General features: G+C 43.1%; 1 protein-coding gene across 2 annotated transcripts in view; it reads left to right on the forward strand.

Annotated features, from left to right (window-relative positions):
- The window catches only part of CPNE4 (copine 4), a 433,285-nt gene extending 418,118 nt beyond the window's left edge, over positions 1–15,167 (forward strand). For both annotated transcript variants that reach the window (XM_090283000.1, XM_090283001.1), the window contains exons 13-16: positions 1,571–1,622; positions 3,923–4,056; positions 7,026–7,262; positions 14,962–15,167. In XM_090283000.1, coding sequence (XP_090139126.1) covers positions 1,571–1,622; positions 3,923–4,056; positions 7,026–7,262; positions 14,962–15,096 — 558 coding nt within the window. In that variant the 3' untranslated portion in view covers positions 15,097–15,167. The remainder of the gene's footprint in view (positions 1–1,570; positions 1,623–3,922; positions 4,057–7,025; positions 7,263–14,961) is intronic.
- The last annotated feature ends 1,598 nt before the right edge of the window (positions 15,168–16,765 follow it).

Raw genomic sequence — 16,765 nt, forward strand, 5'->3', positions numbered from 1 at the left:
AGGCTGGGGACACCTCGTCCCAGGCCTTCCTTTTCTCATCCGGGACATCTGCCTGGTCCCTTCCTGGTGTAACTTACACTTCTTGCTGTTTTCTGAAGTCCTCATGCTCCCCGGGTGCCCTGGTTCCATCCTGCCTGTCAGCCAACTTCTTCTTCCTGCTGTCCTAACAGGTTTCCCTCACATCTCCTCCCTCGGCTGCCACTCAAAGGCCCCCCTTTTCCAGGCCTAATTGTCCCTCTGCTCCAGACAGGCACTGATGAACTCAGCAGGTCAGGTGCTCCCAACCAGTTTACAAGGTCACGACAATTTACTTTAGGATAAAATCTCAGAGTTTGCCTTGAATATGAGCCACAAGCATCCTCTGTCTTAGTTTACACTCTTCCCTAGAATAGACTTGGAGACAGGATTTGGACATGAGTAGCTTACGTGAGTGGTGGAAGAAACCTCAACAGAGAAAGGGAAAGTGAACGAAAGTAAACATAGGGCATCCTGACACGTCTTTCACCATCATGCGCAGTGGACCTTAATCCTTTTGGGGACCCTAGAAGACAGTGTAGAGCACACACAGAGTCCAGTGTACTGATACACCATCTCCTTTCAGGAGGCTGTCAGGAAGGGCTGCTCCCAAGTGACATTAATTCCCCAACGTTTTTTAGCCATTCACTGGGGCAGGCAAAAGCAGGCTCTTGAGACCCAAGAAAAACTAAGGTAACTAAAGCAGGTAAGATGGCTAGAAGTCAGCTGACTTGCCTGGGAGAGCTAAGGGCAGGGGAATGTGGGCCAGGCACCAATAGCATCCACTCTGACCCCCCACAAAGAGAAGAGGGGTCTTTGACACAGTGACTATTTTCTAGTCTCCAAGGGAGTCAGGACTTGGAAATAACCTTTGAAATGGAATCTCTGTTAAAATCTCAAATGATCCACTAATGCCCAGGTGCCAGGACATTCCTCCTGTTCTATCAGATTTTAGAAAGAAAGAAGCAAACATGTCATGTGACCTTGTGACAGGTCCTGCCAGGTAGAGGAATTTGTGTTGGAATATTACAAGATACATTACTTTATCACTTTCCCAAAAGTAGAGTCTATTTTACCTGTATATATGTGAAAATCCTGCTTCCCTACAGAATGAGTCTTAAATGTCAGCAGAAGCAGGAGCCATTATAACTATCACCATGTTGAACAGACTTGGTGATGAGTTACCTTTTTTTTTTTTTTTCACTGGATCCAAGTAGAAGTCAGTCATATCTAAGTCTCCAGTCTGTGGCAAGTTCTTTCTGGGGTTACATTCTTCTGAAATCTTATCTTGGCTTTTTTTATATGTGTTATTCTCCCCTTCTGCCAGCATTTATCTGATTCTAGAAAAATTTCCTGTCACCTCAACTCCACAGGGAGCTTAGAATTCACCCTCTATCTCAGACTGATTGTGTGAAGATTTAAAATGGTTCCTGCTGTTTAACACCTAATGAATGTAATGGGCATTTGTTTGCAAACTCTTCAACCCAGTGCCTCCTTACTGGATTAAAGTTGTAATTCTCCTTTCTTCCTTTTTACAATTTCAACTGGTGTCTAGGTCTCTCATGACTTCGCAATCAACTTTAATGAGGACAACCCAGAATGTGCAGGTAAATTACAATATAAAAGAAAGCCAGGGTCTCCCAGCCATTTTGCATCACATTTCCCATTTTAGTTTCTCTCGTCTGATGCAGTACATCAGTTATGATTGTCTGTAGAGAGAAGTAGTCTTTCTGATTCCATATAGACCCTACTGCTCCAAAGGCAACAGAGACCCATAATGACAGAGTAGAAAATTAAGAGGTGAAAAAGGAAGAATGCAGCAGAGGTCTTGAGTTTATTACAATAATATTGATTCCAATTCTGGATTCCTCTGGCCAAAAAACACAGGGGCCAGGGGAAATTCACCTGATGGGCAGTGATGATACCCGTCTTTCTGTTCTCCAAGTTTTCCTCAAGTATTTATTTTTCACAGCCTCCTCTCTGTGAAGGTATAAGTAGGGGGAGTGGGTGGGAAAGACATAGAAATCATTTGAGACTTTCAACATTTTGGCAAAGGATATACAGTCTCAGTGACTTCCAACGAGTAGCTTCATGGTTTTGTGCCCCCCCCCCCCAAAAAAATGCCTTCTCAAAGGCTTTGGTCCATGTTCCATTATTTCCAGCTAAGTTCCCCAAAACAATTCCACAGAATAATGATGACATCGTCGGCAGCCGTCCGTCTCGAGAGACGATGGTGTAGCTTCTTAAGAGTCGTCAATGATGACAACTATGATGATAAATTTTATCCTGGAATTACTTTCTCTGCTAACAAATAGAGCCAAGTATACCTGTTGCTATGAAGCTTGTAAGATATTTTTATAGTGGGATAGATAGAAACATCCACATCTCTCTCCTCCTTCTTGTCAAGGAGGAAGGGGGCTGAACCAGGGTTAATTCGGATCCACTAGGGTGTGCAGAGCACCTAGCAGTTTCTTTCATCAATTTGGCATTAATGTCCAAGAACATGACCTCAATATCATTGGGTCTGCACATAGTAACCTCTGAGACCTGCTCTCCGTTCTGCCATTATCCCCTCTCGTGATCCCTCACCCTAAATTGATTATGGTTCATAGTTCATTCATCCCGCACCACCCCCATTCTTAAACTATAAGAATAGGTTTTTTACCAAAGCAGAACAAAAGACATGCCCAGGGTTGACCTGTTTCACACTCTTAGAATTCATCTGCTTATTACTTTTGAAAGAGAAATCCAACTTGTTTATGTTAGGCAAGAACTTAAGCAAAACTCAAGAGCCAAAATAGGTAAAGAGCTTCTGTCAAGTGTCATTTAACTTCAGAAGCAAGCTGCAAAATGATATGACATCTGTCTTTAGAATAACAGGCTTTGGGGCAGGGCAAAGAGGATGCAGCATTTTCAGTGGGATTGGAAGAATGTATATAAAGGCAGAACACACAGAACTTGCTTATCCAAAATACTTAAGATCCGGTTTGCAATGCGTGGTGGCTGTGGAAAACCATTTCAGGACCAATGTGCTATTTTAGGATAGAAAGGGATAAAGCATGAGCTAAAACAGGGAAAGGCAAGAGCTAACACAGGCACAGACACCAAGAGGAGCCATTTGAATGAAATTCATTAGTAATGGGACTCTTGTGGGATCATGAGTATAACATTAAATGTACAGTCAAGACTCACAAAGTGCTAGGAGAAGCTACACAATCAGGGCTGTCCCTTCCAGCACAGTCCCACCTTTAATGTTTCCTTGGCTCATGTGGCCTCAGAATGGAAAGCTCCTTTAAATGAGAGGTTGACCATGATGATGAATGTCACTCATCTGTACTACAGTCCCCAGCAGATGATTATGTCACCATTTTGCTCCTTCATCAGATACGTGGAATGCTGCTCATGTGTATATACACATAACTCTTCTAAGTGGACTAGGGTGGTAGAGTCAGTAAGGTGGTGTGGAAACTAGAGAAGCATTGAAACTGACTGCCTAATGGCTGAGAGCACAGCCCTCAGAGCCAGACAGACCTGGGTTTTGATCCTGAGTTTGCTGTGTGACCTGAGGCAGATCATGTAACCTCTCTAAGCCTCAGTTTCTTCACCTATAAAATGGGTATAACATCTATTTCATTATGCTATGAGAATCTAATGAAATCTTATGTGTAAAGTGGTATATTAGGGGAAAGTTTGTGAAAAGGATTTCTTTTGACTTAAGCTGTTAAAGAGAATGATTTCAGTGGGGAATAGAGGCAGCACTGTGGTATTTTTTTAATCTTAAGATCATAAATGTGATGTTAAAAAAGGCATTTGGGGGAATTGAGTGCTTTATCTGTGTGTGTGTGTTTGATTACAAATTTATTCGAGGGGGCTGCTGGACTATTGATCTTTGTCCATTTCTCCTTAGGAATTCAAGGGGTTGTGGAAGCCTATCAGAGCTGCCTTCCTAAGCTCCAGCTCTATGGTCCCACCAACATCGCTCCCATCATTCAGAAGGTCGCCAAGTCGGCATCAGAGGAGACTAACACCAAGGAGGCATCGGTAGGGAGAAGGGCAGTTTGCCTGCCAATGGGAGATTACCCTTTCTCCCCTGCATATTGGCCATAGCAGCCCTCCCATTGTGACAATAAATTATAGTGTTTCTACTTGTGTGACTTTGGACAAGTGACTTAGCCTTCTCTTGTCCTCAGTTTCCTCATCCAAAAATTGGGGATAATCATACCCATCTCTGCTGGGTTATTGTGAGGCTTAGAGATGACACATCTCAAATGTCTGCAACTTTAGCTGGACAGAGGGAACAATCAACAATGGAATTTATCTTATTCACTGGAGTATAAGTCATACCCACATTATGTTCCTGGTTAGAAAAAAAAAAGCTGTCCAAAATAAACTTGCTTTCCAATGTACCCATATTATAGATGGAAGTGAAGCAAAACAATAGGTATTTCTGTACCCTGGTGGTCAGGTACAGAGACATAGAACATCATAGCAAAGGTTTGTTTTTTATTCTATTTGTGGTTTTCTTAAGAAAAATGCAAACCAAGGCTACAGAGCCCAGAAAAATTTGTTTTTCTCCCTAATATTTTTGAGTTAAATACAAAGAGGGCGAACATAGTTTTACACTTGTAATACAAATAAATCATACAATAATTAATAAATAATAATATAAGAATAAACGGTTTCATGTTCTCACAGCTGTAAACCTATGTTTGCCCACCCTGTATATTACCATAAAAACTTGTCTGTGTATCATTTTTAATGACACCAATGTATTTATTTTTTAGCTTTATGACTTTTTTCAGGTTTAGTATAACATTACTGATATCTGAAATTTTCTCTGTGATTTTATTCTGGGTTCCAAGATACTGCACTTGCATCATCTTCTTGCATCAGCTCACCTAACCTACATGCACTGTGCCATGTTCTCAGACTTTCCTCAGGATAGGAGGGATGGAGGACCATGCTTATATCCAATCCCAGCCTCTTCTCTCATGTACTGGACCACATCCCCTCTCAATTATCCAATGACATTGACTTAGCAGCTATGTTTCCTCTCTCTCACCTATTTTTTCCTTTTCTACTTGAGGCTGTCCTGCCTCCAATGCCCCAGCTCAGTTGGAAACTCCTTGTCCTGCAGAGGTTTCAGGACCATGGCAGGACAAATTTATCTGGAGGGTGGGACGTGGCTAATCTCTCTAGAGGAGAAGAGCCCTGAACTTCCGCCTCTCATGCCTTTTATTGAGGAGAGGATTCAGGAGATACAAGGTCTAAATTTATGAATCATCAATAAGCTTTTAGATGCTTGGATTTACAGTTGACAGTTACTGATTACAGTTATCGATATAGAGAACACAGTGACCAATGCCACACTGGCATTAGGTGCAAGGCTTCATACATTTTTAGCTACAGGTCGTTTATAGTTAACTAAGAGATAAGAAAAGCAGAGCAAGCTCTAAAGCATAATATGTGTTCTTTAAATCCAATTCCCATGGGAACCCTCTGAGTGGCATTCGGTCCTATTTGCCTTTTAGCCTTCCAGGTTTTCGTTGAGACTTAAAGGCCTCCCTGGAGGGATGGAAGCGGGTGGGGTGGAGGTGGGAGGGGTAGGGGATTGGCTTACAGCTTAGGCTACAATTCCTGAAACCACAAGGAGAGGTCCCCTACATCTACTGAAGGAAGGTTCATTTTTCACTAGCAAACAAAACATCCTGTAATTGCCCTGGCCAGTGTGGCTCAGTTGGTTGGAGCATCACCCCGTAAACCAAAATGTTACGGGTTTGATTCCTGGTCAGGGCACATGCCTAGGTTGGAGGTTCAGTCTCTAGTTGGGGTGAGTACAAGAGGCAATCGATTGATATTTCTCTCTTATATTGATGTTTTTCTCCCCACCTCCTCCCTCTCTCTAAAATTAATAAACATATTCTCAGGTAAGAATTTTTTTAAATCACATAATATTTCATGTACATTCAAAGATTATAATATTTCATTGCAAGCATTTCCTAGCCTGGCTTTGGAAGCAACTGTTACCGTAGCTTTACTGGAAATTTCCATCAGGGTTTTGGTCTGGCAATCTGCAGCCTAATACCTCTAGCTAAATTAACTAACCCTGGATCAGATTCTCAAATACTGACAATCTCTTCAGATCAGGGATTCTTAACCATTTTTTCCCATGGGCACCATTAGCAGCTGATGAAGCCCATGGACCCCTTCTCAGAGTATTTTTAAATGCACAAAATAAATCTCATTTTAGCATGTACTCTGTATAAGAATTATTAATAAAATATTTTACAGTTTTATATTGTCTTCAAAACCCAGTGTGTATTTTACATATACATCATGTTAATTTGGATGCTAAATTATCATCACAAATACTTGATCTTTATTTAGACTTTATAAATTGAGAGTTGAGAAAGTAGACTTACCTACTTAAGTTGTTTCAAACATACTTAAAAGGTTTCCAGTAACTGAATTGGGTACACATTTTTAAATTTAGGTTTAAATTTATTAAAAGGAAGTAAAATTAAAAATTGGTTTCCTCCATTGTGCAAGCCACATTTCAAGGGCTCAGCAGTCCCATGGAGCTAGTGGCTATTTTACTGGGCAGTGCAGCTTTAGATTCTTAAAATCTCTAAGCTGAAGAGGTCTATACAAAAGATCTAGTTCCACCCCTCATTTGAGAGACAAAGCTGAGACCCAGAGGAGATAAGGATTTTCCCAGGATCTCAGAAAATGAGGCTTTGAAGCCAGTCCTCCTGACTTATATAAACTGTGCTTTATAACATCCCCTAAGGTGATTATTAGAATTAACCTACAATCACTGCACCTGCCTTTAAGTCCCATTCATTATAACCTTAAGTCTTTAGGGCTGTCTGTGCAAGCACTCAGAAGGTCTGTTGTCACTATTGCTGTGGTCAGTGTGCACCGAAGACACCCAGGTGTGTAACTGGTACTGTCCTTGTCCCCACCCCCAAAATCCCCATCACTGACTGGCAGCGTCTGATCCATTGCAGCAATACTTCATCCTGCTGATCCTGACCGACGGAGTCATCACAGACATGGCTGACACCCGGGAGGCCATCGTCCATGCCTCCCACCTCCCCATGTCAGTCATCATCGTGGGAGTGGGCAACGCTGACTTCAGTGACATGCAGATGCTGGACGGTGACGACGGGATTCTGAGGTCACCCAAGGGAGAGCCTGTCCTTCGAGACATCGTTCAGTTCGTGCCCTTCAGGAACTTCAAACATGTATGCATATCTCGGGGGCTTTCGATGGGAGGGCAGAACCAAAACAAACTCGCTCCCTACCTGTGTCCACCAGTGTGTTGCAAAGCAATGCCCACTCTCCCTGCCTAGGTCAGGCTGTCTCCTACACGGGATATGTAGACCGTGGCTCCTTGGAGATAAAAGTGCAGCTTGAATCATAGATGAGAAACCACGCCAACTGTAGTATCCAGCATTTCACTGGCACTTGTCCCCATCCACCTAGTTTAGGATCTCAGTGCCCTAGGGGCTGCTGTGTACAGGTGGGCAGATTGTTCCTGCACAGGGGTCTGGCCAAAGAAGCACGAGATAGCTGAAATTCAGCCTGGGTTCTGCTTGTCACGCCGTGGGCCCTGACCTGCATTGGTCTTGGCAAAGCACATTTTCAAAATGATAAAAACATAAATCCTCTATAAGTATAGTAAGCAGCATCAGAGATTTATGTAACTCATTGAGGGAACTGGAAAGATGACAAAAGTAGTTCAGAGGAGGATATAAAACAATTGATTATGGTCAGTGGGGACAAGGCTGGAGTAAGTTTGCTCAAGCAACTTCAAAACAAGGTAATGACCAAAGGGGTTAGAAATAAATAAGTAGACTTCTCTACTGGACAGAAGACATCTCAGTTTTCTACAAGTTAACATCTAGCTTTACAGTCTTGAGCTCTAGTCAACAGTAAATATAATAATAAGTCAAGCTGCATTACATCCTACTGATGACCTGAAAGTGAGCATGTTGGTGCTCCAGTATAACATCCAAAAGTGCTCCAAGACCATTTTTTGGCACTTCCAATTTTGGGATAATTATTAACTCCAAGGAAGAAGGGGCACCTCTAAAATCTCAACACCTTCCACCTGTGGGGCTACAATCACCCATAAGGACACTTCTAACTCATACAAAGGCTCCTTCAGGGCTGGAAATGGCCCTGAAGGACCCTTCAGAGCCTCCCCAGCTGTATCTGGGAGTCCTTGATGGTAATGTGGCTGTCACAGACAGTCCTCTGTGAACTTTTGGCCCTTGCCTCTAGTGAAAGTCATGCTCACCAACCCTGCCCCTGAGGCCTTGCCCTGTCCACTGCTGGTGGGGCCAGCAACAACCCTCCCAGTTGGTGGTAACTGAACTTGAGCTACCCATGCAGGGGGTAATCTTCAGAAGCAACTCTGCAATCTCCTAAGAAATAATGAGAATGCCCTCCTATCCCTGTTGCAGTGGCCGCTCTGTCACCTGGACCATTAATGCAGTGAAGTCTGTGTCCTCACATCTCAAGGATCCCTGCTGGACACCTCTTCTTTAGCTTCCACTGCCGCCCCCCCAGTCCTCAGGGCTGAGCTCAGTGATTTAGGGTCCCAAGAGGGAGGGACAGACACTATGCCATCCACTTCGAGCTTTCCGTCCTGATGCTTTTGGGAAAGCCTTTCTACTCCGGCCCAAAACCCTCATTCGAATGAGGCCTTGACAGTGCCCTAGCTAGTTTATCAGCTCTGTCTGGGCACATGTACATTCCACTTTGAGCCTGCGCTGGGACTGCAGCTACACTGGGTAAGGTACTTATAGAGAGTGGACGTATAGATGAACCATTGTTCATATAGACAAGTCTCAGTGCCAGCATCAGGGCCTTTGGTCTGTGCTTTTCATACACTGCCACTTGTTCTGCTGCCTAGAAATCACAGGCCCAGGGGCCTCCCCTGAAGTGTAGATCTTATGAATTGCTAAGACCACATAGGGAGATCACTGTGTGTTCCAAGGTGGGCACAGGGCTTTTCTTTCAGGTTGGGATGTCCTGCTTCATTTTGTCAGCCAGAGAGGAGTTGCCAAATCACTGACTACCACTTACAACTTTGTCTGAATGAAGGGTCAAAGAACTTACTCCCTAGGAGATTCATACATTTCCTCCAACTACCCTCTCCCTGCCCCCTACACGTATACACACATCTGTGTGCTGAAACAATGCAACTGAGCCAAGCCAGGTTCCAGCCTCTACCCCAGGCCTCCTCCTCCCATGGAGTGCCTGCTGTGTCCACAGCATGTGTGTACCACTGACAAGTAGTAAAGCCATGGGCCCAGGCCTCAAGGAATTCACTGGAGGGTTGCATGGTTGGGACACAGGTATCAGCAGCAAATTCCCTTGCTAAGCAATCTGTGGGTGGTTGAAACGGGCTGAAGTGTTGCTACAGGACTTCAGAGCAGAGAAGTCACCATGAGGAAGGCCTTACAGCTGAGCTGGGACTATAAGGAAGGACAGAGCAGGGAGCTGAGGGGGCAGCGGCAACCAGGGAAGTGGCCTGATCAGGGCCCACCACCAGTCACCATATGTGCTACACAGTCTGCAGCCACTCTGTGAATGACTGATGTGGAATGCCAGGACCATATCATCCACCTTATCTTTGTGGATCTCACATTAGATTTTGAAAACCATTTCATTATCCAGACTACACTGAATTCAATAAGCCATAAATAAAATGAAAAGAGAGGACCTGATATATTTCATGTAAGCCCATAACCTATGAGTCGCTTCTCATTTTCTGCTCTGTGTGATAACTCAGAACTTCAAAGTGGACAGAGCACAGGCTCTGAGCCATGTGATTCTGGGAAAGTTATTTAACCCCTCTGTACCACAGACTTGCACCTGTAAAATGAGGCGAGTGACACACACGTTGGAGGATTAAAGGTGGTATCTACATAACTCTTTGCACAGTGCCTGATCCGTGTAGCTGATTAATAAGTACAGCTGTTACTACCAGCTGCTTTCATGTTTTTGGCCTTTTCCTAACCAACCAATGCCTTCCAATCCCTATTTGCTCAACAGAGCCACCAGCACAGGTATGAAAAACAGTGGGGGAACCGCTTAAGAACTGTGCTGTCCAATGCAGTAGCAAACAGCCACATGTGGCTATTTAAATTCATTAAAATAAAATAAAGATTAGCTTTTCAATTGCACTAGTCACATTGCAAGGGTTCATTAATTACATGTGTCTAGTGAGTACCATATTGGACAGCACAGATAGAAAATATCACCATCATTATAGCAAGTTCTACTCGACAGCATTGTATAGGAAAGTTTTTGTCTCTAAGTAACAGCAAATCCATCTCACAGTGGATTACATGAATAGTTCTTAACCAAGGGTGACTTTGTTCTCCAGGGGAGATTTGGCCATGTCTGGAGACATTTATTTTTATTTTTTTAATATGCTTTATTGTTTATGCTATTACAGTTGTCCCAATTTTTTCCCCTTTGTTCCCCTCCACCCGGTGACCCCCCTCCCTCCAGTTGTCACCCCTCTTAGTCCATGCCCGTTGGTTGTACATATAGTTTTTCTCAACGTCTTCCTATCTACTCCACTCCCTCCTACTGTGCTTCTTAATTCCTGTACCATCTCCCTCCCTTTCCCCCTTTCCCACTGACCTCCCCCCAAAATGTTCCCCATACCTATAATTCTTTTCCCACTCTCGTTGCCTACTTAGTCTGCCTTTGTTTCAATTCTCTAGCTTCTGTTGGTTGTTGTGATACAGTTTTCATTTTAATGTTCATAGTTTTGACCCTCCTTCTCCTAAACAAGTCCCTTTAACATTTCATATAACAGTGGTTTGGATCTGATGAACTCCTTCAGTTTTACTTTGTCTTGGAAGCACTTTCTCTGCCCTTCTATTCTGAATGACAGCTTCGCTGGATAGAGTAGGTTTTTGCTTTTCATTATTTGGAATATTTCTTGCCAGTCCCTTCTTGCCTGCAGAGTTTCTTTGAGAAATCAGCTGATAGTCTTTTTGGGACCCCTTTGTATGTAATTCTCTTCTTCTGTCTTGCTGCTTTTAAGATTCTCTCTTCATCCTTAATTTTTGACATTTTGATTATAATGTGTCTTGGTGTGGTTCTCCCTGGATCCAGTTTTTTTGGAACTCTCTGTGCTTCCTGGACCTGTAAGTCTGTTTTCCTTCCCCAAGTTAGGGAAGTTCTGCTTCATTATTTTTTCACATAATTTTTCAATTTCTAGTTCTTCTTCTTCACCTTCCGGCAGTCCTGTGATTCAGATGTTGGCCCACTTATAGCTGTCTGATAAGTTTCTGAGCCTCTCCTCATTTTCCTCACTTCTTGTTTCCTCTTTCTGCACTGGTTGACTGTTCCTTCCGTATGTTCCAATTTGTTTATTTGATCCCTGGTTTTCTTTCCCTCACCCCTAGTTTCATATGTGTTTTTGTTCACTTCAGCAGCACTAGCCTTCATTCCTTCCCCATCTTGTTTAAGATCTGTTGTTAGGTCTGTAAGCATTCTTATAACCAAAGCTCTGAACTGTGCCTCAGAAAGATTTCTTATCTGCTGGGCCATTGTATTAGATATTTGTTGTCTGGTCAGCTGAATCACCGGGATCTCTATCATGATCTGTGCCATCCTGACCATTTTGTGTTTACCTTTGCTTCCTGGGCAGAGCTGTCACACCTCCTACGCTATAGGGGGGTAGAGTCCTGTGCACTCGTCACAATCGGCAATCTGTCTCACTACGCTGTGGCGTTTTCTGTGGGGAATGGGGGTTCAAGATGGATTCCTGCCGTTCACTCTCTGCTGAGAGACCGGCAGCCTCCTCCTCCATCCCCACCTGCTCTGGGCCTCACAGTCCAAGGCAATGAAGGTCTGCCTTCCCCAGCTTTGGAATCGCAAGCTGACGGGTCTGGTCTGCAGCAGGGGGTGCTCCCCAGGCACTTCTCGCCTCCCCTTAAATACGGGTGTCTGTGCTTACCGCTGTCCTGCCTCCATCGCTGCTGCCACCGCAGACAGCACAGCTTGAACTCTCCTCCCCGACTTCACCCCTCCTACCTGTTCAGATGAGCACCACTTCTTTATAACGTCATACATTGGACTTCCATTTATTTTCTGGTACTTCTGGTTATTTCTGGTTTTGCAGTAGTTGTATTCCTTCTTAGTTGTGGAGGGAGACAGAACGTGTCAGTCTAAGCCTCCATCTTGGCCAGAAGTCTCCTGTGTTTGTTTGCTTCCATGTCCGAGGGAAAGCTGTTGCTCCTACTATGTTGTAAGGGGCAGAGCCTTAGGTATTCATCAGTAACAGGCGACCTGTTTCACCACGTTGTGGCGCTGTATGCGGGAGAGGGGTCTGAGAAGGAACAATGCTACCTGGCCAGCACTCGCTCATTTTCCAGGCACCTCTCCCACTTCCACACTGGACTGGCACCCCTCTAGCTGCTGCCCTGTCTGTCGTTCCCAGAGTGGATGGGTCTGTGGACATTCTAGGACCGTGGGGGCCCTTTAAACAAGCAGACTCTGCTGAGAGACTGGCAATTTCTGCCTCCGTCTCAACCCCCACTGGTTTGCACAATCAGAAGCAATGAGGCTTGATTTTCCCCAGTGCTGGGACAGTGAGCTGTGCAGTCTGGTGAGGAGCTGGGATTGCTGCCCAGGTGTCACTCCTGACTTTTTAAAACATGTATCTGTGCTTTCCGCTGGCCTGCCACTGCTGTAGCTGCTGCTGCCACCACACCGCATCCTCTCCACCCTGGCTCCGCCCCTCCTACCTGTCTGGATGAGTATTTCTTCTTTATATCTTTGTTTGCTGGACTTCCGTGCACTTTGATTTTCTAGAACTTCTGGTTGTTTCTAGTTTTGAGGTAGTTGTATTCCTTCTTAGTTATGGTAGGAGATGCAGCATGTCTGTCTACGCCTCCATCTTGGCTGGAAGTCCCTGGAGACATTTTTAATGGTGACAGTCATGAGGTGCCTATATCACATCTAGTGGGTAGAGGCCAGAATGTTGGTGAACATCCTACAATGCACAGGACAGTATCCCATACAAAGAATTATCTGACCCAAAAGGGCAATAGTACTAAGGTTGAGAAACCCAGGATTACATAAGCGCAAATATATTTTTCTCATGTAGCTGGAATTTAGTGCTGAAGGCTGCTGACATTTGTTTTTATCAATGATTTAATAGCACCAGGGCCAGCACTTGGTGATTCTCTTTTGCTCTTCCCTCATAATGATAAAATGGTTATCATAGCTCCAGGAATCACATTCCAGTTCAGGGAAAAGAAAAAGAAAGAGAAACAGAGAAAACTATATTTGTCCCCTTTAACCAAGAAAGAAAAGCTTTCGAAGAAACATCCCCCAGGAAACTTTCATTTATGTCTCAAAGATGAAATTGAACCACATGCACCTACCTAGATGGAAGAGAGGCTAGGGAATCATCCATTTGGCTTTGTAATCTTTATATGAGGGGTGGCCAGGGAGAAAAAGTGGAAATGACTTTATATTCCCCAGTGTACACATGGAACATGATCTAACACAAAACCCTAAGCAATTATTTATAAAATAAGAGCACATTCATGGATGTCAAATTCCAACAGGCTATATAATATCTCCAAAATGTGAGGAATCATTTTAGAAAAATCCCTCACCATGTTTTCAGATTGTTGTTAAGATATGTCTCTTTTGAGCTTCCTAAAAACTCTGTGAGAGAGAATGAGTTCTAATTCTTTCCTATTTTGTCTAGCAAAGCTGAATGGCTGAGTGACAAGCCACATGGGTAGGAAAGGACTAGAAACCAGGCCATCTGGCATTTCATTCACTCCCTTTCTTGCGGGTCTTTCCTGAGGAATCTCAAACACTTGTTAACTGGACATTCTGCTTCAAATTTTCAATCTTCTCAGTACTTATGATGAGGTTTCGGCAATTTTGCTTGCCTGGGGGTTAAGCAGTTAGTACTGAACATCAGAGTTCATGCAGAATATCAACCACGACCTTCGTGCCTCAAATTGTATAGTGGAGCCATAATGCTGATAGAATAACAGTTGCATTAATTAGTGTGGTGGTATTCATCCCCCTACCTCAAACTTATTTTCCAGTGGAATGCCCCACCAATCCTGCATTTGCAATGCACATGCACACACGCACACACACACACACACACACACACACACACTTCAGCCCCATCAGATGACTCACTGTCCCTAAAATGATCAAATGCCAGTCCCTTCCTTCTCTACATTTTAAAACATACCCAGCTTAAATACCACTTCCTCTTGGAAGCCTGCTCTGATTTCCTCCAAGATGACTTAATCTCTTTGTTTTGTGTGCTCTGGCCACACAGTATTTATGACTCTGGAGCAGTACTTCTCAAATTTCATATGCATAGGAATCACATGGGCATCAAGTTAAAATGCACATTCTGATTCAGTAGCTTGGGGATGGGTCTAGGATTTTACATTTCTAATAAACTCCCATTTGATGCGAGACTGTCTTGTTTTACCTCAAAGTAGGGTAAATTTTGGCCACACCAGTCACCTCTCATGCAATTGTAACTTCCCTAGTAGCAAGAATCATAGACCCCATAAACTCTAGCACAGTGCCTGGAACATAAATAAGTGTAAAGAATTAAATATAAATCAGAAACAAAACAGATAATTCATTCTGCCACCCAACTTTCCCCCATATTTCAGATGTAAATAGTTTTATATTTTGAGCCAGTCATGCAAAAATATAATTAGGAAATTAATAGTTCACTTTCCGACAACCTGGCAACTCTTCCTTGGAGGCCCCTGACAAACACTGAATGAATGAATGAATGAATGAATGAATGAATGAGACTAGCTGCTAAGAACAGGACTCAAGCCTTTTAGGCTGATTCTCAACCAGACTCCTTTGGCCAGGTTCCAAAATCATGTGATTTCATCTTCCCTGCAGGCATCTCCAGCTGCCCTTGCAAAGAGCGTGTTGGCTGAAGTCCCAAACCAAGTCGTGGACTATTACAATGGCAAAGGGATTAAACCAAAATGTTCATCAGAAATGTATGAGTCTTCCAGGACACTAGCACCGTGAACTCCATGCACTTTTACAGAGTTCTAAAGTACTATTCCTGTTATATTTAATACTTCTACTACTCCTGTACCTAAAAAAGAAAAAAAAAAAAAAAAAAAACCACATACACATTTAAAAATAGCACGTTTTTGGTGATTTTTAACTAACCTTTTTTTTTTTTTTTTTTTTTTTTTTCTGCATGTGTAGCCATGAGGCCTGGATCTGATAAACCCTTGTATTGTTAAAGACTTTTTACAAAAAAACACAAATAATTATAACTTACTCTACATTACAGCATGTCGCCTTGAAATAAAATGGTATCTGTATCAGTTTTTTTATACAGGTTTGTTGAAATTTTGCTAAATTTCTTATTATCTTTACACTGTAAAGCATTTTGAAACATTTACCGAATGTTGATAGCCAAAACATATTTGGTTTTATCTGCTGCAGGATGAGGAGAGACTTTTCAAAATGGCAGCTGCATGGACTGTATTTTGCATGTTTAAAATAAAAAAAAAATAACCATTCAGTTCTTGCAGCTGTTATCTATAATTCATCCCTGCTGAGAATGGTCTCTCAACTGAAAAGAGGGTTAGCCGCCTAGAGGTAGTCTTCTTGATGTGGGTCTGGGGCACCTAGCCCAACACCGTCAGCCTTTATTCTGCACACAAATCACCTGAGTATCTTGGCAAAGTTAAGGCTGTGATGCCCTAGGTCTGCTTGGGCCCAAGATTCTGCAGCTCTAACAAGGTCCCAGGTGATGCCAACGCAGTCCTCAGACTGCACTGAGGGTACTGAGGTTCTATACTTTAAGGTGTGATCTAGAGACCATCCCAAACAGGGCAGAATCTCATCTGCTTGAGAATGTCACCTCTCCCCTAACAGTAGCACAAAGGTCCCAGTCTCCGAGGTGGGAGTAGAAAGTAGTGAGACTGATTCCAGAAGCTGCACACACCAAATCAGTCTCACTGCTTTATAGTCACACCTCTTCTTTAAACAGACGAGGGAATGCTCCTCCTGACCAGGCCTTGCCCTCTTAAAGGAGGCATCGCACACCTTGCATGAATGATTCCATGTTTACGTCAACCCCTAGGAATGACCACAAAAAGTCTTCAGTAGAACCACAGTAGTGGAGACTTGTCCGTGGCACATGGCTGTGCAGTGTGGCTCCCCAGAAATGTGACCCATCAAGTTGATTTTTAAACTTAGTGTGGGGCTTCTTGTTGCCTCTTTTTATCACTCTCGAGAGCTAACTCTTTAAGCAGAAATGCTTGGAATCATTGTTTTAGGTGAAGGTGTTTTGTTTTGATACAAAGCAGCCAGTCTTGAACCAGAAGAATTAATGTTTCACTTATATAATTTTCTCACAGAGAAATGGATAAGTGTTTTGCAGCATAAAAATCACAAGATGGTGGAAGTAAATGGAGAAGTAAATCACAAGGCAAAATAGATCTGTTTGTTGTTTGTTTGTTGAGGGGAAACATATTAACATGCAAGTCAAATAGGCCTTGTATAATTTCCAGTGTTATAATTATAGATTCTAACCTTGCAAATACATGTCAGCACAACATTTTGGGAATGATGGTAAAAATGTATGACTGGAAAAAATCATAAATATTTAAACTGTATTGTTTTATGAATAAATTGGGTACTTACAGAATTTTTTTTAAGAGTTATGGTCTTGTTTCTC

The sequence above is a fragment of the Furipterus horrens genome, unplaced genomic scaffold (genome assembly GCF_987537825.1).
Source record: "Furipterus horrens unplaced genomic scaffold, mFurHor1.1.pri manual_scaffold_7, whole genome shotgun sequence".
NCBI lineage: Eukaryota > Metazoa > Chordata > Mammalia > Chiroptera > Furipteridae > Furipterus > Furipterus horrens.